Source organism: Anabas testudineus, chromosome 9 (assembly GCF_900324465.2).
Source record: "Anabas testudineus chromosome 9, fAnaTes1.2, whole genome shotgun sequence".
Classification (NCBI taxonomy): Eukaryota; Metazoa; Chordata; class Actinopteri; order Anabantiformes; family Anabantidae; genus Anabas; species Anabas testudineus.
Window position 1 is genome coordinate 2,990,597 of NC_046618.1, and position 25,993 is coordinate 3,016,589.

Consider the following 25,993-nt stretch of genomic DNA (forward strand, 5'->3'; position numbering starts at 1 on the left):
ATGTACATCATTACACTGTAGCTTACAGAGACAGGAGGGTGAGGGTGGGTTGCCTGTTGCCGTCTGTACTGATCACTGATATACATCCGTCTATTAAAGTTCTAGTTCACGTACAGTCATTATTTGGTTAATGCTACTGGGAATCACCTTAGTTACATACTGTAGCAAGGAAGCATGATCACACTTCACTTAGTGCTTTCTCTCATTTTAACGGCCAAATGAACCAGCTGCACTGGGTGTAATGACAGAGCTACTGAAGCAACAGCCTCCTGCAACAGGTGTGTGTGTGCTGTAATATTAATGCTACAGCGTTTCTTTGACAGCACATGATTTGAGTTTGAATCCTCCAACATGATGTTGCGCCCGCGCTGGAGAATTAATCTCATTATGCTGACCAGTGTCACAATTTTATTGTTGCACGGAGTCAACATTTGCCCTAAATGTCGGCTCTGGCTGAACACCAAGCTGATTATATTACTGAAGTGCAGGCAGGCTGCCCAGTGTGCGTGCTAATGTTTTCACTCAGCAGATCTGCGGATGGCGCTTAGGTCACACCGCACGGTAACAGGCCACTTAGCAACAAACACAAAGTAACTGCTCATTGTTTTGACCCTGAAGCATAGCATTACAATTTGGCTTGCCTCCGCTAGCTGCAAGCCAAAGCAGCAGAATGGTAGAGGCGGAATGGGAGGCAGATCAGTGTACAGGGCTCGGGGATATGAAGTACAGTCCCTCTGCTGTGTGAGCGTGCCGCCTCACTCGCCCAGTCTGGCTAATTTGCCCCCACGGGAGCAATGTTGGAGTCTCTCACTGGCCCGGAGCACCAGCTGGACAAAATGCTGCTGATGACAGAGGTAACTGTTACCATGGACCTCACATGTCACAATCAGCAGTGGGAGGTCAAACAGCTGCACTGCTCCGTATATCTGCAGCCTTTCCCCTCCTGTCCTGGATAAATCACCTACCAGGTTGTCTAATGGATTTGTACCATAATACAAGGACATTAAGTGACATCAGTGAACTAAACATAGTCTGGAACCCACATTTTTCCCTTCTGTAGGTTGACTCTGGCCAATGATGGCTTGTAATTGAGCCTGTGTAGCCTACATGTAAATAAAATACTGTCACTGTGAGGATGTTGCCATATTGGCATGTATATCGTACAGCCTCACAGACCAGCGAGCAGGGTTGTAGTCTCTCTCTGTTCCATCTGCCTGCAACCCTCTAACAGATAATAGATTTCTTCTACAGGTAGATATTCTTTTTTTAAAGCTCATGATTTAAAATGTACCTAAAGCTACACTGTGAAACTTATAGTAGTACTGTCGCATGAGGCTTGAAATCAGTCCACTGTGCTGAGTCCAGTCCCCCCTCTCTGCACTGCTGCAAGACTCGGACACCTGTCCACGCTGAGATACATTTAGCGGACTTTCTACTTGAGATTAAAAAATAAAATATATTAAAAAAGGTTATGTATCAAAGCTTTAAATTACTAAAGTAGAAGTACTCCATGAACAAAACATTTTATGTTAAACTGTGTTGAATTTGATGCACTTGATAACTTTGTATTTGAATGTATTTGTTTGCTCCAGATTTGCTTGAAAAACTTTTAAAGGTGAAAATCAGACCTTACCCCACTATAATATAATTGTAGTGACACAAGTTAAGATAAGATAAGATAAACCCTATTAATCCCCAGTAGTAGGTGTTGTAGAGGCTGATGGCCGTGCAGATGAAGGATCTCTTGGATCTCTCAGTCCTGCAACACAGTGAGGTGATTCGGCCACTGCAGCTACTGCTCTGGTCCGTCAGGATGTTGTGTAGGGGATGGTAGGTGTGTTGTAGGATGGTCTCTACACACACATAATGATCACATGTTCACAGTTTGTGTAAATGACAAGTTGTGAATAAGTTGATATTTAACATAAAGATTTCATGTACAAATGCAACATGTAAAGACCTCGCTATATTTATCTGACAAAATAACCAATCTTGCAGTAAAACATCTACTTTAGTGACTCAAATGTTATCAATGCTTTTTCTCACAGTGCTGGGTTAAGGTCAGAGTAAGATTGTGGGCTGGCTTAATAGAGAGACGTTTAACTTCGCACTGTATAGGCCTACTGTTTGTCAGTCCTGCACATTGTATACACTCTGTCCACTTCAACCACCCACTGGCAACTTGCTTTCCATTAATTCATGTAGCACATTGTTAATTAAATAACATATATTGCATCACAACATAATTATTATATTATTCCATTCCAAAAACATAATAGCAAATGCAGTTTAGTTATATAGAACGGAGTTAGGAGACGGGGTCGACACATTATAGATTTCAGTAGTTTCAGAATGAACACAGGTAAATGCTCAGGTAAATGATGAAAGAAAGAGAACATCTCACTTCAAAGCTGCATAAAGCCAAGGCGAGCAGGGGATTCAGGTGATAATTGTTTGTAGGCACATCACTAGATGTGGCTCCTTTCACATTTTCACTTTATTTTCATATGATCATTTGATATGTTGACTGTGTCAGCAGGGCTTCTGTGATACTTCTGGGATATGATAGAGTGGTGGGGAAGGCAGTGCCCTCTGCTATAAGAGAAGAAGTAAGGCAGCTGATTTCATAGTTGTCTTTTAGGAATATTGTGTTTTCTTGGCTGGCTGACATGTACAGTACATTCAAGTATCACTTGATGTGTGGATATGGAGCATTAAACTATGTTTAACTGCACCAGTGATTGAGTGGACTGCTGAGAATGAAAGTGAAGTGACTGCAACACATTACTTTAGCTGTAGTTTAATTAGTAAAGCAATTTAATTATTTTGGCTCTGATATATCAGCTGCTGTGCACAGTTGGAGCTGTGTTTGCTTTTGGGTTATGTGACACCAAGTCTATATTGAGAATGAGAATCAAATGACAACGACATTCAGTGGATGGCTAGAACAGTCATACAGACACCGAGCAGTGGCAGATGAGACAATGATGACAATTATGTTGATGAAGAGGAGCATGGAGATGGTCTCATCATCAGATGATAGTGATGGTGTATAGATCAGACTATGTAACAGCCCTTTTTAGACAAGTTGACCCTGCTTTATGACAGTTTATTTATTTCCATTTCACTCTAATAAAGCTGTAGCGCACCAACCCACTGTTCTTTTTAAAGAGCTGCTGGTATCACATGTTTAACGTGATGTCCACCATGATGTATACTGTAACACTGCTTATGGATCACTTTCCAGATTCAAGATTCAAGATTCAACATTCAAAAAACTTTATTAATCCCAGAGGGAAATTATTTTGCCTCATTACCATTGTTCTCAAAACAGACAGAAAGAAAAGGAACCACAACCAGGAAAGATCCAGCACCAACATAAATACACATAACCAATAACATCAATACAGAAAAACTCCATATATATACAGAAACTGTATAAACTATAATGATAGATAAACTGTATAAACTATAATGATAGATAAACTGTATAAACTATAATAATAGATAAACTGTATAAACTATAATGATAGATAAACTGTATAAACTATAATGATAGATAAACTGGGTACTGGTAATGTCTGTTTCAGAGTCAGAAGAAGTTAGTGTGCATGGAGTGCAACATGTTACTGGTTTGGTTTCCAACATAGTCCTGCAATAAGAAATACATTGGAAGATGTATAAAAGGAAAGTGACACATACAGAAGGAAAGCTTCTATACATCTGCTGTGACGTGCAGCTGGTTAGGTTCAAGTTGATCTTCACAACATTAGCATGTGGGCTACCAAAAAAGTAGCTCATCACATTCTTTGGTCAACATGATCATGCTTTGGAAACAACCGGACCAGTTTCCACAGCTGTGCTCTGGGTGTCATGCACTTCCCCCTTAGAAACCAGCAATGTTAAATCCAGCCATGATTTAATGCTGGGAAAGCTCCTCTTTGACTTTCTTCTTAATAGAGTGTTAGTAGAGTCTTAGTAGATTAAAGTGTTTCTTACTGCCACTATGCTAAAGTCAGCAATGTTCTGCTGGACACCGTAGGCACAGATACATTTATAACAGATGAACAATAGCTGCAAGTTGATTTATTACCACAAGTCTGTAGTGAGTAGAACCTACTTGAAAGTCGTGAACACAAGCAACAGTAAAAGGGATACAACTCAAGAAAACATGACCTTTTGTACCCAGACATCAACCTGCTTAATGAGAGAAATTTGCTGAAATTTAATTTGTGAGCTATAATCCTAAATATTTTTGCTACTCTTTACACGTTTCATAACTTCTTGTCTTTCTAAGTCTCATGCTTCTTCGGCACCGTGTCATAATTTGAAGAGTGTGTATTCCCCAGCACTATAGTTTGTTGACTTTTACGTGGCAAAGATTCTTGCCTACGCTGGGTTTTATATCAATATCTGGCTCCAAAGAAGTGTGCTGGAGACTCTCCAAAATTCATGACCGACAAGCTCACTTTATTTCTTATCATCATTCACTGTCAGCAACAGGTCAGCAGAGATAACCACCATTCATTTCAAAAGTACAATTCTGGCCATTGTACCATATCAGTGATTGATTCTCTCTGCTGTGCAGGGCATTTAAAGCTCATCTGTTTCAATAGCAAAGTCAGGCAAAATGAGAAAAAATGTAAGTGCTGTGGTAAGGACTTGCAGAGAATATGGATAAATGGTGGATTATGAGGAACACCATCTATGACAACCTAATCATGACAGGCATGGTTTTGTTTGGATGCTTTAATTTGCTACACATCAGCACTCTGTAAAGAGTGGGTGTATTGAATTTAAAAACATACATCCATGTCTAAAGAGCTGCTAAAAATAGGGGATTTTCTTTTAAACCAAATTGTCAGAGTTTGGCAAAGTCAGAAAAATATTCTCTGACAACCTTTAGACTTACCGTCACTACACAACTCACTGCAGTGAAACCCCGAATAATAATAATAAAAGAGCTTTAGCAATATTAGCAGCTCTTTATAGTGATTTAAAGACTGCTTTAAGGGCTTTGGTCTGGAGAGTATGACTAACACTGTTATATTGAATGACCTACACCATGTGTCATTCTAACCCTAATTTAAGCTAAAATGCTTTGAACTGGCTCTTTTATTCATCCTTCCATTAGAAATACTCACTTATCCATTCAAGAATCATGGGGTGTGTGTGGGCAGGCTGGAGCCAGCGCCTAAAAGGGAGCTTCGAAAGGAAGGTGCAAACAAACACAAAGACAGAACCTAACATCTTCTTGATGTGAGGTGACAGTGCTGACCCCCTGCACCACAGTGCAGCCCCTGAATATTTCCATTATATTTCAAACGTCTGTCCATTCTACTATTAAAACTTGTTTTCCATGGCGGGTGGGAACTGAATGGACAGTTGTCTAAATTGTTTGTACTAGAGTAAGCAGGAATCATAACCAGGAATACCTTCTGTACATATTCCAAGTTGGTAGACTGTAGTCTGTACTGGTTTCTGTAAAATACTTAGTTTCTTCTAGTTTATCTCTTGAATGCTATCACATCTCATTCATAATCTCGTCCCCTACAATCAACATTACTAAACGTTTTGACATAGATTCTCCCAGCGAAGGAATATTAGTCTTCCAAGTCTTTATTTCAAAAATTTATTTTTTTTCTGTTGATATATAACTAAGCATGTTTTAAGTAAGGCAAAGATTGATTGTTTTAGTCAATTTACTTTTTACCCTGCTCTTAATCTTCTGGGATCAAAGGTATTATTGGCTGTTTTGAAAACTTTAGATTTTAGCTTTATATTTAACTTAAAAAATGTTCATCATGCAAATGTTTGGTATAATTTTTTAACGATAACCATGGTTATGGTCCATATCATATCAGGAGCTCACATATGGTTCAAAAGGACACCTACCCGTAGGCCAGTAGGTTTATTATCATTGATACATATATGTAGTGGTCATACTCAATATGACCTAAGTAGCAGTGATGTAATTTAACAGCACCAAATTCAGCATTTTAGATCTAAAGCACAAGACTTGGAAATGAGAGACCCCATTTTTTGTTGTGCCTAATACATGCGGTTTTGTCTCAAAGTTGCAAAACAATTTTTAATATTGTATATAGCATGGCATGAAAGTTCAACACATAATAACCAGTTACTGTGCATACTAACAGGTAGAGTGGGGTATAGGGTATAGTATACCGTATATGTATTGTACTGTAGTTCTTTTTATCACAGTTATGGTATATAGTCCTACAAGTTTGACTGAAGTTTGACTGAAACATGTTCCTTTTGTGATAAAACACATGTATAGAAACTCTTTGCAATTATAATCTTCATGATTACTATTCTAATCAGTGTATGACACTCCAATATAGGAAGAGACTTGAAAGAATCATGTACAGTCCTAAGCACCAGTTTAGTGGTTACGACTTTCTCTGTTTTGCAAGAGAAATAGTGCAGAGTGTGGTCCTTTTTCAACAGAACCTCATTATGAGTTTTACTACATTGAGTGCTTCAGCAGTTCTTTGTGACAGCAGCTCAAAGCCTTGGCTTCCCAGTAGCTGATACACTTAATGCGTGGAGTGCTATGATTAATTGCCACTTTTATTACTTGTAATACTGTATATGAATGACCAACTTCTAATTTATGACTAACCATGATTGTGTAACCATCATGTGTAGTCATCATTCTCCATTAAACAGTTCCAGACTTTATTGGTGAAGGTAACTTTATTCTGGGAATTGAGGGACATCCAATGCAGCAGTCTGGTTCATTATTTTCAAATTATTTTTCTCCAGAGGCATTTAAAATAATTTGAATGATCATTGTCCTGGGGCAGATAGAGTACTAAATGGCAGTGTAGTTAGGATTCCATTGATTTTATTTTTCATAAATGTTGCTCTAGATTTAATCCATGTATCTAATTATTCACATGACAGGTGATCATCATTTGATGTGTTACTACTGGTTTATAGTAACACTTATTTTACATATTTACATTATACCCTCCATGAAACTTCCTGCTATGCTACTGTATAAATATCACCCTCTAAGTAGGGATTACTAGTACAACAGCAAAAAACTAGACATGGAAAATAGGCAATGGTGGAGTGTTATTATGTCTTTTTAAACATATATTTCAATTAATGGTCTATGTGATCAACACTCAACACTGTAAATATTTCACCTTAGCTATAAATGCTTATTAATAGTTGTTTTTTTAAATAGTGATTACAAAAGACCAGTTTCAATGTTAACAGTGAGGAGGCAAAAAACTGAAAAAACTTCTACTACAGTACTTACCTGCAACCCTGAGGTGACCACAGTAACCACAAATAGTCATGGTAAACAAGGAGAAGGAAGAAAACACATAAAGTTTGGCTCCCTGGCCTTGAAAGTCAAAAGCAACAACTCTAAGGTGCTGTATAATTTATAGACCTGTTTGATACTTAGCTTAAATAAAACTCTCTTTGCCATGAATTATACAAGGTGCTCTATCTGCTGAATTCAGTAATGACCAAGTTAAGGTATGCTTTAGGAGGGCTTCAGTTTGTCCACAGCTAAGTAGAATGTTAAACATGTAATATGAAATCAGTTATATAGGCACTTTTTCCTTACGTAGTATATGTATTTAAGACCTGCAGTTTTTCCATGTGTTCAGGGTATTTCAATAGATGTATGGCTTTTACACAGATTGACATTACTGGGGCAGGGGTTTTTTTGGGCTCCTAAGTAATTTATTGTTGTAAAGAGAAATTACAGGATTTCTTCTGTAAAAGACATTTGATTCTTTAAATAAAGCCAAAAGTGTCCTCATAGGGGTACTGGAGAGTAGGAAGGGAAGTGCATTAGAGAGGTGTGATGCAAAACGTCTGCATAATATATCTGAGTCAAAGGTCATGCTTCTTCTCGGGGTCAGAACTTAGTGGATTTAATAAAACACAGACATAAAACACATTTTCAGTGGTGTGCTGTCTACCACAAGGACACTTACACAAAATCACTTGCAAAGAACAAAATCTGTCAAATTGCACTTTACACCCATGTCCACCCAGACTTTTATTCTAATAACCTCGTCCAGAGTGAGCATTTGTGTCATGAAATTCCCTATAGCTGTTAAAAGTTTAGACAGTAACAGTAACAGTGACTTTTTGACCTCTGACTGCCAACATCTAATCAGTTCATTCTCAAGTCAATGTGGACAATTGGGCCAAACTTGAAGAAATCTCATGAAGGTTGTTCTGACATATTAGTCCTCACAAGAATGGGGCAGATGTAAGGTCACCACCAAAATGGAATCAGTTATTTGTAGAGGCTGTGGACCGTCATGCCATAGGTAGTAGAATCAATTTCAATTCATTGAAAGTTTGTACTGTATATTCATAGGTACTGGTAACAGCACTGGACACAGGCAAAATGAAAATATTATATCTGTACCTGTAGCTACCATTACAATAGCATTAATTAATTAATTTATTAGCTTTTACTGGATCTTGTACTCCTGCTGCGGCAGAACTCAGAGATCCACTAACATATAATGACACTGTAGGACAGTTACAGGAGGAGCAGTGAGTTTCCTGAAAAAAACAGCAGCAGCTAATTGTAGCTGTGATTGTTATTGGAATGGAGCTGAAAATGGCATGTGCTGTCCTGTTTTTGTTACTGAGTGGTGCACTTTGTGTGGCACCAATATGACCAGTTGTGCAGAGGGCAGCTAGATGGAAACAGATTGGGATGAAGTGCTCAGGGCTATGCTATCAGTCATGACCTTTAAAATGCCTCGCCTCCTCTCTTTTTACAGCACAGTGCTCTGTGCTTCAGCTCTCTGACAACTTAATGATGGAGAGAACAGTCTGGGGCTCATCTGCCACAACAAGTTCTCCCAAGAGGAACCTGAGGTCTCAGTGTGGGAGGTGGAGAATCAGCCCAAGTGAATGCAGTAGCACTGTAAATTAAATTAACTTAGGAGGAGTTGGCACTTTTTGTTATCATATTGCATTGGTTCTGGGAAAGTAATGCTCACTGTAGGAAAGGTTTATTAGTATTGGACAGACCTGCAAGGACGTTGTGACAAAAAAATACTGTAAATAATGTCTGACATTATGCATATTTGTGATCCTTAAACGATAAGTTCAAATAATGTTGGTAATAACCTTTTCTTTCAAGCAACACAAGCAGGTTGACATTCATGACAGACATTCATGATTCCCAGAGGATAATTCCTACTGACCTAACCAGCAGGTTTATGTGTTAAGATTCCAGTGAAGTGATCTCCAGTATCTCAACTTTCATTAAATTTGGGACAGACATCTCTGGTCCCCAGAAAATGTTTCCAATATTTGTGACCCCCTGACTTTTTGTCTGTTGCCCGATTAGGTCAAATTTTTGCATTAATGCAATGACATATCTTAGTGTCTACAAGACTGGCACAAAATGTGGTGCACATATTAAGATTTCCTAGATACTATATAGGCTTTAAGACTGCCAGTCTTTCATAGGACGGACAATCAAAGACAGATGATTATTCATGTTCACACCCACCTATGGACAAGTTTAGGGTAGGCAGTTAATCTGCACTGCATGCTTTTTCATTGTAGGTGGAAGCTGGAGAGAAAAGCCAAGCATGGGAACACCAGGCTAGTACTGATTTCTGGCAAGTGCCAGAAGATGATATCCATTCAAGGGAGACTTTTAAGAGGCGGCGTCAGGATGAGTAGTTCCACCTAAATTATGTCATTTGTCACTGTTTAGTCTACAGTCAAAATTACACTGGGCATCCTGCCAAGGTGGCGACAGCTAGAGTTGAAAGAAGTAACTAGTTGAGAATACTTGCTGTTGCTGCGATACACAGCTTGCCAACTACTAACTAAAGTAGAAAAATGAGGTACACTCTGTATTCTTCCTCAATGCCTTACAACACAGATTAGATCAATTTTGTAGTGTCCCTGAACACAGCACACCGGAGCAGCAGCTGATAGATCACTGACAGCACTCTGGACACTGTTACTTTTTTTAATGTATATAACCTAAGCACAAAGACAAGCAATAGGTCCTCATACAATAAGAAATGTCAGATTTGTGGGGAATAATGATATGTTGGAGACGCCACTGTGAAAGACGAGGAATGTCTACAGGAGGCTGGCAGCGAGTTGGGTGGGGAAGGATGGACCCATGAATGTGGACCTGTGTGTCATGGTTTTGGTCTCAGTTTCACAACCGTTTCACTCCTAATCTTCTATCATATATACACACAAAACACATAAAGGTTCAACTTGCATGAAAGAGATTATAATTTCTGATTTCACTGTATAGTTTGGGTTTAGTGGGACATTACTGATAACTGTTGTTATATGACTTCTCATGTAATAGCACTGTCTTGTCCAAATATCTATTTGATGAATACATTTGGCCAAAACTAATGGGGACACTTCTTTGCAGCCACTGATACCAAAATTTGTTTTGTTGTGTCATGACAGGAGTTCTGTGCTCTGTGGAGCTGGTGATCAGAATTTGAGATATAAGCTGTCTTCAGCAAAAGGGACACGTACTGAAAAGGCCAGCATGGGTCCAGCTTGTCAGTGCAGGCATTAGTCCAGCTTCCCAGCTTAACACCCTCCCTAATGAATTACAACTGACCTTTTATAGCTGCAACATCTGCTGGGCACTCACCACTGTGACCCCCCTTTCATCTCTGCACTCCTTCCCTCCCACTGTTTCATCATATATATATATATATATATATATATATATATATATATATATATATATATATATATATATATATATATATATATATATATATATATATATATATAATTTTTTTTTTTCCTTCTTTCAGCCTTGTGCTTGCAGCCCTGCACAGCTTGCTTCATCTGATTTGCTAGGGGCCCATCGTAGTCAAAGACAGACAGTAAACAGTGTTGACTAGGTGTGAGAAACAAGCTGGCTTCATGCTAATGTGACTGTCAACATGAGACGTGCTGAACTCTCCGCCGTGTGACTTCTCTGTCCTGTGCCTCTATAGTGACACTATAGATTCTCTATTGAACTCCCTGTGCTGAGAGACCCTGGCTGTAATAATGTTGACAACAGCTGCTCTGATCAGATACTGATTGTGTTGAGAACCCCCTGTTGGTTTACAATTGCTATGGCTCCCTTTATCCAATTACACTGGGTGAAAATTAATATTTTTCTCCGCATCTAATTTAGTGGAGAGTCAACCTCTTGCAATTACAGCAGCGTATCTGACGGTAAAATCCATTAACGTAATGAATTGATCGCCAAGGAGAGGGACATGTTAATTCAGTGAGGGTTGCTCTTTGGAGAGCTGTATTTCACAATCAGCAGGACTTTTCCTGCTTTGGTTCCTGTGCTGCTAAGCGATAGACACATTCAGGACAAGTGATGCTATCAAGTAGGTTCATGAAGTGCATGTTTTAACCATGATTATTATGCAGTACGTGTCACTACTGTACAATCATTAAACCATGATCTGTCTTACCAACTCTAAACATGTAGTTTTAATGGCTTAACATCACCAAACTGGCAGGGTTGTCATAATCATAAATAGGTGGTTATATTGTCATATGTTCTTTTATGAGAACATAACATGGTGCTTTTCAAGCGACGCCGGCTGCCACAGGGGCACTATTTTACCAGTTTACCAGGAGGCATCTGTCAGGATGCTATTTCAAAAGACGGCTTCTGGCATTGGAGCACTATTTTACCACGTCTCAAGAGAAGCCTGTCAGCCGCCATTAGGTTACTACTAGGGTCCTTTTTCATTTATTGTCATAGAGGTGCTATTTCAAGAGATGGGTCAAATGAGAGAACATGGACAGATGAGCTGTTTAGGTTGAAGGCTGGTGGGTACGTCGTTAGATTTATGTGCACTTTGGAAGCAGTTTGGTTAAAGTTATGGAAAAACAAACTTTGTCTTAAGTCACTGTTAAAACACACAAATTTTACATTTAAGGTCTTTCTTTGTTCATTCATGGTACCTAGAACAATGGTACTTGGACAATAAACTGAACTGGACAAAGAACTCATCGGCACTGTACAAAAAGGCTCAGAGCTGGATGTACTTTCCAAGGAGGTCTGCAGCACGATGCTGCGGATGTTTTATGAGTCTGTGGTTGCGAGTGTCATCGTCTGTGCTGTGGTCTGCTGGAGCAGTAACATGAAGGTGGCAGACACTAACAGACTGACAGGCAGGATGGCTGACTCTGTCCTTGGGGTGGAGCTGGACCAGCAGAGAGAAGAATGCTGTCCATACTCCTCTCAATCCTGGACAATCCCTCCCACCCACTACACAGTGTGTTTCTTGACATGTTCGGCCAGAGACTGATCAACATCAAGTGGTCCATAGAACGTCACAGGAGGTCCTTTCTGTGGCCATCAAACTGCACAACTCCTCCCCCCTCTGTAGAGAGGTGGGGAACTGACTATCATCACAATTATTATTTATGTCATCTATTTGTTGTCTTTCCACCATTGACCTATTTTCATCCATCTGACATATTCTGTGTAAATACATAAAAAGTTTCTGTATTGAAATTATTTTATATTTATGTTGTGTGGTGTAGGGCTTTTCTGGTTGTGGTTCCCTTTCTTTCTGTCTGAGAGCAAGTCAAGGTAACAAATTTTGAACTCAATGTTTCAACATCATGACAATACTGTCACATGTCAGATGTTTTGTAATACCAGGCCTCTGTTGTCGTGTCTCCCTGTGCTGCTGCTGATGTTCCTGCTACTGCTTCTTAACAGAATTTAGTGTGATTAATTATTAATTTCCAGCATATGTGCAGCCTCGCTAAAACAGGTAGGGGACCCAACCCTGGCACCAGTCATTAGAGCTCTGGAAGCCGCTCATTTATGTTGTTTATCCTGAAGAATGTGAACAGGAAGCAGCGCTGCTCTTAAAACATTACAGGACTTAAGAGAAGAGCTGCGTCTCTGATTTATTTATGCCATGTTTCTCCTCTTCCCTCACTGTTTGTCTGCACACACTTGAGACACTGACATGTTTTATCCTTGTCAGAGTGCAGAAGGGCAGCAGCTCACAGGTAGAGTCCCTGCTCACTGCCAAGGTCATGCTGTGTTGGGTAAAGGTGACCCTAAATGCTATAAATAAAAAGAAAATCATTCTGTTGTAGCTTCAGTTCAGTGACTTATACAAAACAGCATGTTATTAAGGCTATTATGCAGAGTGAAACTATGCACAGTGATCTAGTAAATTACACAAGTTAATTACACAATAATTACCCTATAACTGATCCACTGTTTGAAACAAATCAGTGTGAAATAAATGTGACATTTTGATATAATTGCCTGATAATTTGGGCTCAATTGTAATAACGTTTATATAATTACATGGAATTGTATTTCAAAACAATATTTCATCCAATTACTGTGAAAACAATCTGAAATGTTTATGACAGAACAAACTTATGTATTAATAAGTAAGCATCATTATGCTTCAGTAACATGTTTTTTTTTTCAAAATAACATTTTCTGATTGCTAGTAAAAATGAAAAATTTGCTTTTAATAATTAAAATTCATTTCTTTTCCACAATAATTGGGTGAAATAATAATCATGGTTGACTCACGATAAATTGATGCAATTTAATTTAAATTGTGGAAGCTGTAATTTACTTGCTTACTCTATATACAGCATAAAATTAACCTCACCAAACCTACTAATGTTTCCTTTGCTTAACCACTGAGCCACCAGAATGGCTCAAATATTAATACTGATCTGAAAAATGCAGCACCTTGTGAGACTTTAAGCTACCCACAGATACCTTCACCACGACCCGAAAATGAAAACATTCACTTTAAAACTTTAAAATCTTTTTTTTTTTTTGCTCATTCTTCTCTTTGCTTGAAGATTCTGCTGTCGTAGTTTCCATATATATTATTTACCATACCTGTAGCTGAAGGCGGAAAACAACATGTTGGAAATGGCTCTAACCCACAGAACCCATTATTTATTTACACATCATCACAAGAGGATGTGGGAAATACACTGTGCACTTAACAGCTTATAACATTCCAATATGTTTAAGTGCATTAAGTCACAGCAGAGCTCCTACTTAATGTCAAATTTCTGTTGGCATATCCACAAACAGGCATCTTGTCAGCTTACGCAAGTATTAGCTTTACAACGTGTCTTTTTTTTCTGTTAGTATTTTGGGGAAGAGTATGCAAACAACTTGGAGGAAATGTGCTCTTATGCCCACACGACCTCAGATCTCATGTGTCCTGCTGCTCCTAATGAAGACGTGACTGAGTAAATGAGGATGGGTTGAGCCTGACTGCTTCCAAATATGAAATCTAAGCCCCTAATGGATGCTGGGCTGAATAAGTAATAGAAAGCAGAGATGTCTCAGCTGTGTCAGTGGAAAGGAAATAAAAGCTTTTTGCAGCTGTCCCTCTTTGCAATCTTTTCCTCCCAGCACACAGCACCAAGTTCAGTCATATATTTTAATGAACTTTAAGGGAAAACTCAGCGTGATCTGTCCTTGTTATTTATTTATTGTGGTCAGATATAATTTTGGCTTTAGTGGGGTGTTTAGTATTAAATGTTTTTTCTGATTCGTTGCTCACACAAGCTACTCAGCATCTGTTGCTCAGATGCTTGAAGTAATGAAATATTGATTAATGAAAGTACAAAATGAGGTTTCTGTTTACTTGCTCTATTACTTGGTTGGTTTGCCTTTGGTCCCTACAGAGCAACAAAGCAAGGTTGCATGATAGTGACAACAAAAGTCGAGTTGCATTTTAGACTTTTCAGGCCAAGGACTCTGCACAGCAACAGTGCCTTTCAAATCTTAGGCTATTTGAAAATGAAAGCTCTGTGGCTTTTTGCATTGAACTCTGTGGTCAGTGTTGCATGTCAAGTTCTTGGAGCACATCTGCCACAAAGTGCATCCAGGTCACTAACCATGTCCACATTTGTGTCTTTCTCCAGATGAAGTCAACAGAGGTGGACCAAGGGCTTTTCACAGACAGCTACTGCAAAGTGTGCAGCGCTCAGCTCATATCCGAGTCCCAGAGGGTCGCCCATTATGAGGTGACACATTGCCTTACATGACACCACTGATACAATACACTCTTGTGGAGTTAATGAGAAGTCATACTGTTTCAGCTCTGCCCCCAGAGACACTTGGCTGATCTATACACCTGAGCCCTACAGCTTACATGCTGTCAATAAACGCACCTGACTTCACTCTGTTTTCTTTATCCTTAGAACCATACTGAAAAAAGAAGGATTAATAGCAGTGGAAATTGAATTTTAGGTGTAATTACTTCTCTACTCCTGCTTTAAATGATACCTACCATACCTAGTATGTATATTTTCTAGGGAGGAAGCTACAGAGAGCGTATTGCTGTATTGCGTTTGAACCTGAATAGATTATTTGCCATATTCATTCTGACACATTTATATAATTACAGTTAACAAGCAAATCCATCACTGAAAAGCTACTTACACTGCCTATCACATTGTGTGGCACCTTGCTCTAATATCTCTCACTTTGTGTTGCAGTGCGTAAACATAGGCTGCAAATGTGGCAGCTGTTCCAGCAGTGTAAGTAGCCAAAAGTAATAAAAAACACTGAAATGAGATTTATTTACAGAACAATAATCAGGACCACACACAAAAGGCCACTCATGTCAAATTACTTACCTGTTTTGTGGCCATTTGCTGTTTTAAATGCAGTTACTTCAAAATGTGTTCCTGCTACAAGGGCTAGAGTTTTGGTGAGAGGGTTTGCCTCTACCAAAGAGTTAAAAGGGTCCTGTCTGGTAGCTTCATATTGTTTTATGCTCATGTGTTGTGTTTTCTTAGCTACTAGTAAGCTTCTGTAAGTCTACAAAGGCAAGAAAGAGTTTTCAGCATTCATTTTTTATAAAATGTGCTCTGGTCAATCAAGTCAAGAGTATTGACAAATATAATGTGCCTAAAATAAAAGTATTTGAACTCTTATGTGGAGAGTGTGTGAATCCTGCAGCTTTTTGACAGGACAGGACTTTTGACTGTTTGGAGTCACTGGGGCCATGGAAAGAGTTCTAGATGCAGTTTGTGGGTGCCAGTGTGTTATAAGTCACTTCTGTGTCATCATGGTCACATTTTTTTTCATGTTTAGCTACCAACTGGTGTTTTTATTTCATTTTATGCCATCAGTGAAGTGTGAAACACAGTTTATTCTTAGTCAGACTCGATTCCATATATATATATATATATATATATATATATATATATATATATATATATATATATAGACTTATCGCTTTGTGCATGTGCTTTACATTAAAAAGTAACTGTGTCTATAGAGAAAGCATAGCATGGGCTGTCAGTTGCAGCTTTGGTGTGATGTGTTTAGGGACAGTACAGGATGTAGGTCATCCCTAGGTTAAGGCGTTCAGGGACATTTAAAGCCCCCAAACTCAAATAATACAAAGAACAAAACAGGGTTATCAAGCGAATTGCAGCTAATAATACTCCGTTTAATTCTCAGTGTCAGTTAGTGTCCAATAATATAAATTCAGATAAACCTGACAGTTTGTCAGTTTGTCAGACAGTTAATACTCCCACAACCAGCACAACTTGCTCCTTATATGCTTTTTTTTTTTTTTGGTCTGAGTCATTAAGATTTAATATTCAGATGTTTTCAGTTTCTGTAGGCCAGTTGAATTTCTGATGCTGAGGGGGTTTTATATCATCTAGTATGTTTGTTCTGGTTCAAATCAGTGGATGAGTTGGTAAACTTGGAATGTTTCCTTCGTAGTTTCTCTGTTCACAGTAAAGAGCGAACAAACTGCATTTTAAAAAGCCCAATGGAGAATATTTGCTCTCTTATTAGTTGGTGTAGGTGTGTTAGAAACTAAATACTAGAATGTGAATATACTACCACTATCTGCCCAAATATCAGAAGGCCATATTTTCTTTCTAGTCCAGGTCAGCCTTTGATCAATTCTCCAGCCAGCTGATACCATAAGATGCCCGTGGCAGAATGCAAAGCTCACCTGGCTACGTGAGATGTATAGATGGAAATGAACCAGAATTCAGTTCAGCCAAACTGAATGATCAGTTGTTTAAGCAGTTGTCCATAAACTGCAGCTGTTGACCTTATCAATCACCTCAAGGACAGTGTAAAGAAACCACTTGGTTTCCTTCCTCCTGTCTGAGCATTGTCAGACCTTTCTCTCTCTCTCTCTATGCAGATGCTGCCTCTCAATCACTGTCACTTTGAGTTTCAAGGCCGGTGAGTCTGACAGCAGGCCCGCTGCTGTTGGACATCTACAGTAATAAGAGTTGAAAGGATTCATATGAGTACTGTGGTTCACTGTGAAGTATTAGCAAAGGGCATCTGGCTGTTGTTCCCTCACAGAGTGGAAGAAAATGATTTGAGACCTTCAGCCACTTTAGTGTTTTTATCGATCTTCCCATTGTTGTTCCTGTGTCGGTGTCACTTTGTTCAAACTTTGCATTACTTTGTCTTTGACTACACTTTTCTTTTGCGAACTCTAAACAAGTCAAACTCTATTTCCTGCAAGGTGTTGTGTTCACCAGTGCTATAGAGCACTATTTAAAGTAGTAACTGCCCATGGGTAGGAGGAGAACTGCTTTGTTTTTCAGGACATTGCAGGAGACAGGAAGTGGCTGTACCACTGCAAATCAAATATTCATTTTGTTATTGTGTGCTGGATGCTGAATACAGCACTTGGCCTGTTGCCTCCTGGAGATGGGGCGTATTTGGATTTCTCTTTTAGCACAGTTAGGGTCTAATGCATCATGACATGTTTGGGTCATAGTGACGACAGTGAGTAAAAAAAACAGATGGGAAAATAAGATGTGCAAACTTAACTTTTTCCCAGAGAATATTGTTTTGCACTTCAAAAGTAGTTATTATAGTTTATGTTTGCATAGCTTTATCTGTAACTATCCCTTTAGAACAATATTTGAAGATTTACTGTTCAGACTGTTTTGTTGAATATTGAGTGTATGACAGAAGTGTTGTCACTACAACCTGAGCTGAATGATATTCAGTGGTTAGACTAATAACCAATACGCTTACAGATTGTCCCTGATTTGCATTTCAGCTTGCCTAAGGAAGTTGAAATGCAAATTCAGCATAGTACCTAAATATATTTGTACTGTCACAAGTCACAATTGTAAATACAAAGATTTGATCAACTGAAAAGGCCTCATGGAAGCACTGTTATCTCCATTTCACTTTAAGGATGTAAAAAGATGATACATCTGAGCATCATGATGTTGTGTGCTACTGTATCGAAAACACTATTGATTTTACATTTCCATTCAAAGATTCATGGTAGTGGTTTATTTTGTGTTGTGTCTAAACTCCAAACCACTACTTGTGTATGTTGAGGTTGTTACTCAGAATTTAGGCATATGGTGGTTGTTGACAACATAAAATAAACATTAAACAAAATGACGATATATCGTCTTGTATTCAGTATCACAGTATCAAACCAAAAACCCTGCATCGTATCATGATACATATTGCTTTGCTAAATTCTTGCCTATTTTACACATATCACACCCTACACAGAAGCCCAAGTTCAGCATATTAGGGAAAGGAGGAGTTACAATAATAAATTCATCCCTAGAGGAACACGGACTCAACACGGCTATGACTTCTCAGGATTATAGACTTTAAATCATCTACCATTTTTGCCATCCAGTTTTTTAAATGAGTTTTTTTAGTTAGACACTTAGTGTTCATATACAGTGTCTCTTAGCAGGAAGGAACCCTAACATCTAGTGGAATCACTAGCATTGACTAGAGTGGTAATGATTAATTGACTGTGTTGCAGCTGGACTGTGACGCAGCAGTTTCCGGTGGATTTAAACCTCTTGCATATGCCAAATTCAACTGTCTTGGACCACCTTAGCGTGCTGTCAGAAAGCTACTCACCTGATACACTGCCCATAACAAAAGCATTTTGTTTCAGTAGTTAGTAAAAAAAAAAAAAGTGTGAATAAAAAAATTTGTGTGTACCTGTGGAAATGGGTTCCAACACTGAGGCTGGCAAAATATACAATATTCAATTGATAATACATAAGACATATTCAATTTTGTGACTAACCAGAAAAATGAAAGGTTGTTACAGACAGGTTAAAGCACGCCCTGCAGCAGGTGTCTGTAAAAGTGTTTGTAAGGGAAGATTCTGTAACACCACTGTACAACCATTAGTGGAGCGTTTCTGTGCGTTTAAGTATCACATAGCATGAAATTAGATGTGCCACGATTACCAGGCTGTAGCTATCTTTTCAGATACATATTTTATCAGGAGGTTCTAATACTACTGAATTACTTCTAAACAGTGTACAAAACTGTATGTAAGTTCTTATTTGAGTAAAGTTGTACATTGATTCCTTTATGTAAATGGACATGTTTTAATGACCTTAAAATGAGTTACAATACATTTGACAGGCTGACCCTAATATAGTGATGTCTGATCTAGTCAGTATCCTTTAGTATGTTCTTGTATTTCCTTTAATTGAGCTTTAAACTCTAAAGCCAAAACAGTCCTTGGGTGACAGTAGAGACAGGAAATGTAATTTATCTTTAAACCTCCTTTTAAAAAACATCAAAGCCTGTGCTCCTCTGCAGAGCAGATCAGAGCTCGCTCTGTATTACAGTTCAAAGACTTGCATGGCTCGTGTTAAGTTCTGTATATGTCTCTGTGCATGTGTACGGGATTGGGCGTGTGCTGCAGCCTCTCTTGACGGGCAGCCCTGCTGCAATTAAGAGAAAAAGAAAGGGGAAGGACAAGGTGCAGTCATTAGGGGAGATGTGGGAGTAGTAGTTTATGTGCACTGGTAGAATATTAATATCAGAGAACAATATTTTAATAAATATGTATATATACATATAATGCCTCTCTTATTTTAATAATCATCCAAGGATGTATGGACACTGGTTACTGATTCAGTTTGCTCATTTTAAAACTGACCACAGTATTTGGCAAGGTCAAGAAATAAGGTTTTACAAAATGGCTTCCTCCTTAGGCCCAGCCTCTGGGATTCCAAAGTCACCGGCATAGTCATCCATTAGGAGTAAAAAGGAAGATTTAAGCTCGACAGAAATAGTGATTTTACCTATATCGAGATATATATATTGATTTTAAGTGATATAAAAAATTATATTGTTATTTTTTTTCTATATTGTCCGGCACTATTTATGTGTTGAATAGGTGTGTTAATACATTTTTCTTTTGTATACACAGCAAAAAATATGCTAAAAAGCCTCACGCTGTGCAAAAGACTTCTCTTCTTCTGGGTTTGCTAAAGAGAGAAAAATCAACAGTCATTTCACAGATGTCACAGGTTAAAGTTTAAATAAAAACTCAACTTTCTGTAACACTAACCAACAAAGTGCTTGTCTTGCCTAAACCCAACTCGGGTCTGTTGTTTCTCAGTCCTGCACATGCCATCCATCCGTAACACATAAACAGCTACCTGGAGTGAGAGTGCATTCAGAAAATATGTGATCTTCTCAAGGATTGTGAAGGAACACAATCAATGAACTCAGACATTTCAAGCCATGGGTTATCCACAAAACAAATCACATCCATTTCCATGTGTTTGACTATGATTTGATTTTAATAGTGTGGACTCCAAAGTTATGTATTTCAGCAGCATGCACTACAATACCACAGCTACATATACTATTATGAAAACTGCAGGGTATATGACTTGGACCGTACTTGTTGTACCTGTCCCAGACAAACATTTTGCACTTCCAGTAAATCAAATCAAGATTCTCCTTAAAATACAGAGCATAATCATTTTCTGGGAGCTCAGGAGAGGCAGCAGCCAGCCGCAGTGACAATAACAGCAGTATTCAGCTGCACGGGGGGTTCAGCATTTGGCTGACATGTGCTGTTCTGACTGCTGTGCTCTTTGTCCACTTCATGTCTTCACTAATTGGTTTCCATTATCTTGGATGCACTGCAAAATGAGTTTGCTTATCAGTGTTTTATATGCTATTTTGTTTGTGCTGCTGACTGTACAGCAATTTGTCTCGCTTGGTTTGCAAGAGGAGTAGAAGGACTTAGGAGTTCAACAGATAAACAGTGTAACCTTAAAGTACACCATCAAATATAATGACTCTTGGTACATTCTTCACACAATTACCCTACTGTGGCTTTTGGGTTTTGCTAAGGTGCCGTCATGTTCACTCGATTAGCTGGGATTTAGATAATAGAAATAATTTTTGAAAAGTTGGAATAACCTTCTTAGATAAATGCTTTGTTGGGCAGTAGTATTGTTAAAACTCTAAAATGTAAGTATGGTGCCAAACGAAAGGATGATTTATGGAGATTGGAGTTTCTAATATCAGGACCAAAGCCCTGGGAAGGTTGAGCAAATTAGCTCAATGACATAACAGAAACACAATTGTTGGTGTGGTTAGCTTGTACCTGTAACCACATCTAAGAGTGATATCATAGAGTAATGAAACACACACACACACTCCGGAGCCCACATCTACAATTTAAATCACTAAAGGTCAGCAGAAGTTTTCGAGTTCTTAAATTAATCTTTACTTTTGGGATTTCTGGTCACTCAAATCTAGCAGTTTAATGTCACAATCACAGTGAATTTTATGACATTGGGCACTTTCTCTAAACCAATAGTCAACCAAAAATGTAACCAACACATTAACTGAAACAGGAATTTTCATAGTGCCCGCCTGGGTTCATGTTGCTAAATTTTCCTGATTAGTTTTTTTCTTGTTTGCTTTCCTACATAGTACATCGATAAGCAACATCATGTGCTCTTCCACCAAAAAGTGATTTCCATTGTTTTTCCATTTTGATACTTTTTAGAGCTCTGAAGTGCTGAAACGGCCAAGTAACAACCATCACATCCCTAGGTCAGAAACCAAAGCCTGCCTCATCTACTTAGCTTTCCCACCAGTGTTGCCACCTGATCCTGCTCCACCCACCTGCTAAAATTAGTTTGGAGGAGTAAACTAGAGCTAATTTTACTTACAAAAACCAAACATTTTCAATTTGTCCTGCACAAAAATAATATGCTTATGTAAGTCATGCCTCATCAAATGGAGCTTTGAGGGGCTCTAATATCAAGAATTGTTGATTTACATAAAGCTGGAAAGGGTTACAAAGGGATGACCAGTCTACAGTTGACAAACATGGTAGAATTGGAGACACTTTAGGACTGTGGTTACTCTACCAAGAAGTGGATGGCCAGTGGATGCCCAGTCAAAATAGTATTGGCAAAATGTCTGTTTGTTGTTGTTTGTGGACTGACAAAACTATATTTAACTATTTGGTAAGGACACACAACCCTACATCTAGCGTAAAAAGTGCACTGCATATGATCATGAAAACATCATCCCAATCTTAAAGTATGGTGGAGGAAACATCATGATTTGGGCCTGCTTTGTTATATCAGGGCCTGGCCAGCTTGCAGAGATTGGGGTGGGAGATTAATTCCCAAGTGTATCAGTGCCTTGCTGAGGTTATTGCTGCCGGAAGGCAGGACATATAATATCAGAATTATTTTGCAGAAAAATCTTTACTTTATACATTTTCTTGCCAGTGTACGTCTGGTCTGAGCATTAAACCTTTGTCTATTCTCTTTGGTTTTGCTTGCTTGGTTTTGGATAATTCACTTTATATTGACACGAGATGAATTGCAATGGTCTCTCCATTTTCTCATTTAGCACCTGTATTGTAATTGTCTGACAGAAAATAAGCTGTAGCTATATGCTTAATTGCTTTAAATAACAAAATTGTACATTATAAAATACTGCCAAAAAATGACACTGCAACGCTATAACATTCAATGACATCCAGCCAGAAGTTTAACCAACCAGTGAGTTCCAAGAGCAGCAACCCAAAATGCTTAACTTGATTAGAACTAAGAAATCTGACAATGGAGTCAACAAGGAAAAAGAACCTGGTGAATCACGCTCTCATTCATAAGGTGAAATTCAGCTTCATATTCCTACATCTACATTTCTCCTCTTCAGAACTCTAAAGTATTCAAATGAGACAGTCTAAGAAAATAAAATCCCCTTGTGCGGGAGGTGCATACTGTTATTCACTAATATACTGTATAATGTGAAAGTGACAGTCACTGTTGATTCCAGGATATTCCTAAAGGTATAACCACCAAACACACTCTCGAGAGTCTTAAATAGTGAGCTTGATACAACGTTCTCATAAAGGTCACATATATAAATCATGGCAGCAGGATAGATGATGTTGTGGCAGGTGACATGAATTATTTGACTGTTGCCTGTGTTTAGACTGATGTTGCTAAATGCTCAGAAAGAGTGTTACAGTGTATGAATATGAATGAGACTAAACATGTTGGCCAAGCAGGTAAATGCCAACAGCACAACTTTACACTGTCCTCCCCTAAATATGATGGTACTACACCTTTCTACAGTATGTGCGCCACTGCCTTACTCTCATCCTGGATGTACTGTCTGCTAAATTTACACATTTAGGCTGTTGAATATGTATGAAGACCATGGGGCCTAATAACTGCACTTGACTATGACGATATCATCTGCCCTTAAGGATGCCTGGAAAACTGTGTCATCCCAGTTTTCCCCAGTTTCCAACACTTGCGTGTTGTTTGTGATTATCATTCTACTGGGCCCTAGGGTGAAAGCATGTGGTTACCATCAGATAAATTTGGCCATTTTTATCCATTCATATAAAATGAAAACCTAGGGGTCGTAAATCCACATTAGGGGATGGCAGACATGCAGATGAAACAAGTGCCTCATTGGTTGACTTCTGAATATGGGTGGGTGGAAAATAAGGCACAGTTCATTGAAATCTAAGTTAGCTAAAGGCCAAATTTAAATGGCAAAGGGGGGAACTGTGGTGAGACTAAAACTAGAAATGTCAGTGATTTTTTTAAAAATGTATTGATTTGTGACCATGACCTTTGTTATGTCGGCAGATTTTAGCACTCGTAACATGTATATATATATATATATATATATATATATGTATATGCATTTAATTTATACAGTATTCCAACAAAAAAAACCTTAAAACTACAATATTTATTTAACCCATAAAAAAAGAAAATAACAAAAATAAGCATACAATATATCACCCAAGAGCACGGCAGTGATTGTGTTTAAAGGATTGGACAGCTGTATCTGGAAGGTCCACTTACTGGTGATTCAGTATTCTGGCTAAAAACTACACTACAAAGACAAAACAACCGAAAAAGAAAAAACAACATTACTATAAAGCAAGGGATTTCTTGTCACTGAATTTTATCCTCTTATAAAACAATGAATGTTTTTACCATGGTAGAAACTCTACATGTGCATTTATTTGGGGGTTTAGTCATATGCCTTCAGATTGCCCCCCTCTTTTAACCAGTTAATTGCTGGTATGCCTAAAAAAGTCATCTTGTGGACATATTATTAGGTCAATCCGTCATATTGTGACTTCACTCCATGTTAGCATTCTAACATGTGCAACATTAGCATCACAAATGGAAACATCAATATCAAATGTCACAGAAATTCATCCAACAGCTGCTCACGTGAGATTTTTTACTCAAAATTGCAAATGTCAACATTGTGGTGGTGCTAAAGGAAAAGTCAGGGGGCCACACAAGTCAGGGGGCCACCAAGTGATTGGCATTCATCTTCTTACAACTGTTTATGTCTACATCAAGCTCTGAATCAGAAACTGGATAACTGATAGAATAAGGGGCACTGGAGGAAATCACAAGATCACAAATATGAGCAGGAGTCATCCTCTGGGGAGAACGAACTGCTATACAAAACACCATTGTTCATCCTGTGGGAGTTGAGATATTTCAGTCAGTAGCAAATTTTCAAATTTAGCTGCATGTACACATGAAATAAGCGGTTGTCTGCCTGTTGGGTCAAATCTTATCATTACACAGTTTCCTATTTATTCCAAGGTGACCTTAGAAGGTTTTTCTAACGTTTTATAAACCCTGAGCTTATACGCCTCCCTCTACTCACATAGTGTTAGATCATAGCATGTGGGTGTAGGAGAGTGTGTCAGCTATTGACGAGTTAATCTGCATTTTCTATGCCCCCTCTGTTTGACCTTTGCAAATATTGATCTTTGGAGGACAGGATTGGTGAAGCACCGTAGCTCAGCACGAGTAGTAGTAGTTCGCTTCTGGTGTAGATTTTATTTCTCTAAACTGATGCAAAGGTGTAGTTTTTAGGAATGAAAGAAGGAATGATTGAACTATTTGCCCAATGTATTACTTTTCGCTTGCAGTCAACAAACATACAACTCATTTGAAAAACACTTTGTGGTACAAATGCTTACAAATGATTAGATTCAGTGAGTACACATGTACTACAATATGTGTAATTTGGTGCTCTGAACTGTCTTTTGAATAAACAAGTACTTATGCTGGAGACTGACATTCCACTGCTTCTCTCTAAGTTGCAGCACTTGCAATTTCTGTGCAGCCACACTTGCTCCCAGCTGTACTCTGTCATGAGTTTAATGTGTTTGTCAGATAAAGAAAGAAAGAAACTCATTTCCATTATCCCTACTTAATTACTTGTCATGCATCATTAGCCAAGTGAGGTCTTCTACTGTATGAGTTGCAGCAGGTCTATTGTAGAGTTGGAATCTTTATAGGTGCACTTGTCTGCGCCTGCAAGAGTGATGTCCACAGTTCACCCATCAGTCATCCCATGTCATTTTCATAAACTTGGGAGTTAATGGAATGGAAATATTAGCCATTTGTAGTGCTGACAGAAAATTATCTGCAGTAGTAAAAAGAGGTTGGAAAGAAGTTTTCAGTAAGCCTTTAGTGTGATAAATGTGGAGTGTAAAACATAATCAACAGTAAAGCTGCTTTGATAATTTATAAGTCCTTCTCATTAAATAAAAAACGCAGGAGATGAACGTGACATCCTCAGGACTACATGCCATGTGCTAATAACACATCCAAGAAGGTAATTAAAATGCTT

General features: G+C 38.4%; 1 protein-coding gene across 1 annotated transcript in view; it reads left to right on the top strand.

Annotated features, from left to right (window-relative positions):
• The window catches only part of zmat4a (zinc finger, matrin-type 4a), a 99,704-nt gene that overhangs the window by 3,042 nt on the left and 70,669 nt on the right, over positions 1-25,993 (top strand). The window contains 1 exon segment of the mRNA XM_026343823.1: positions 14,962-15,063. Within this exon segment, the coding sequence (XP_026199608.1) occupies positions 14,962-15,063 (102 nt within the window).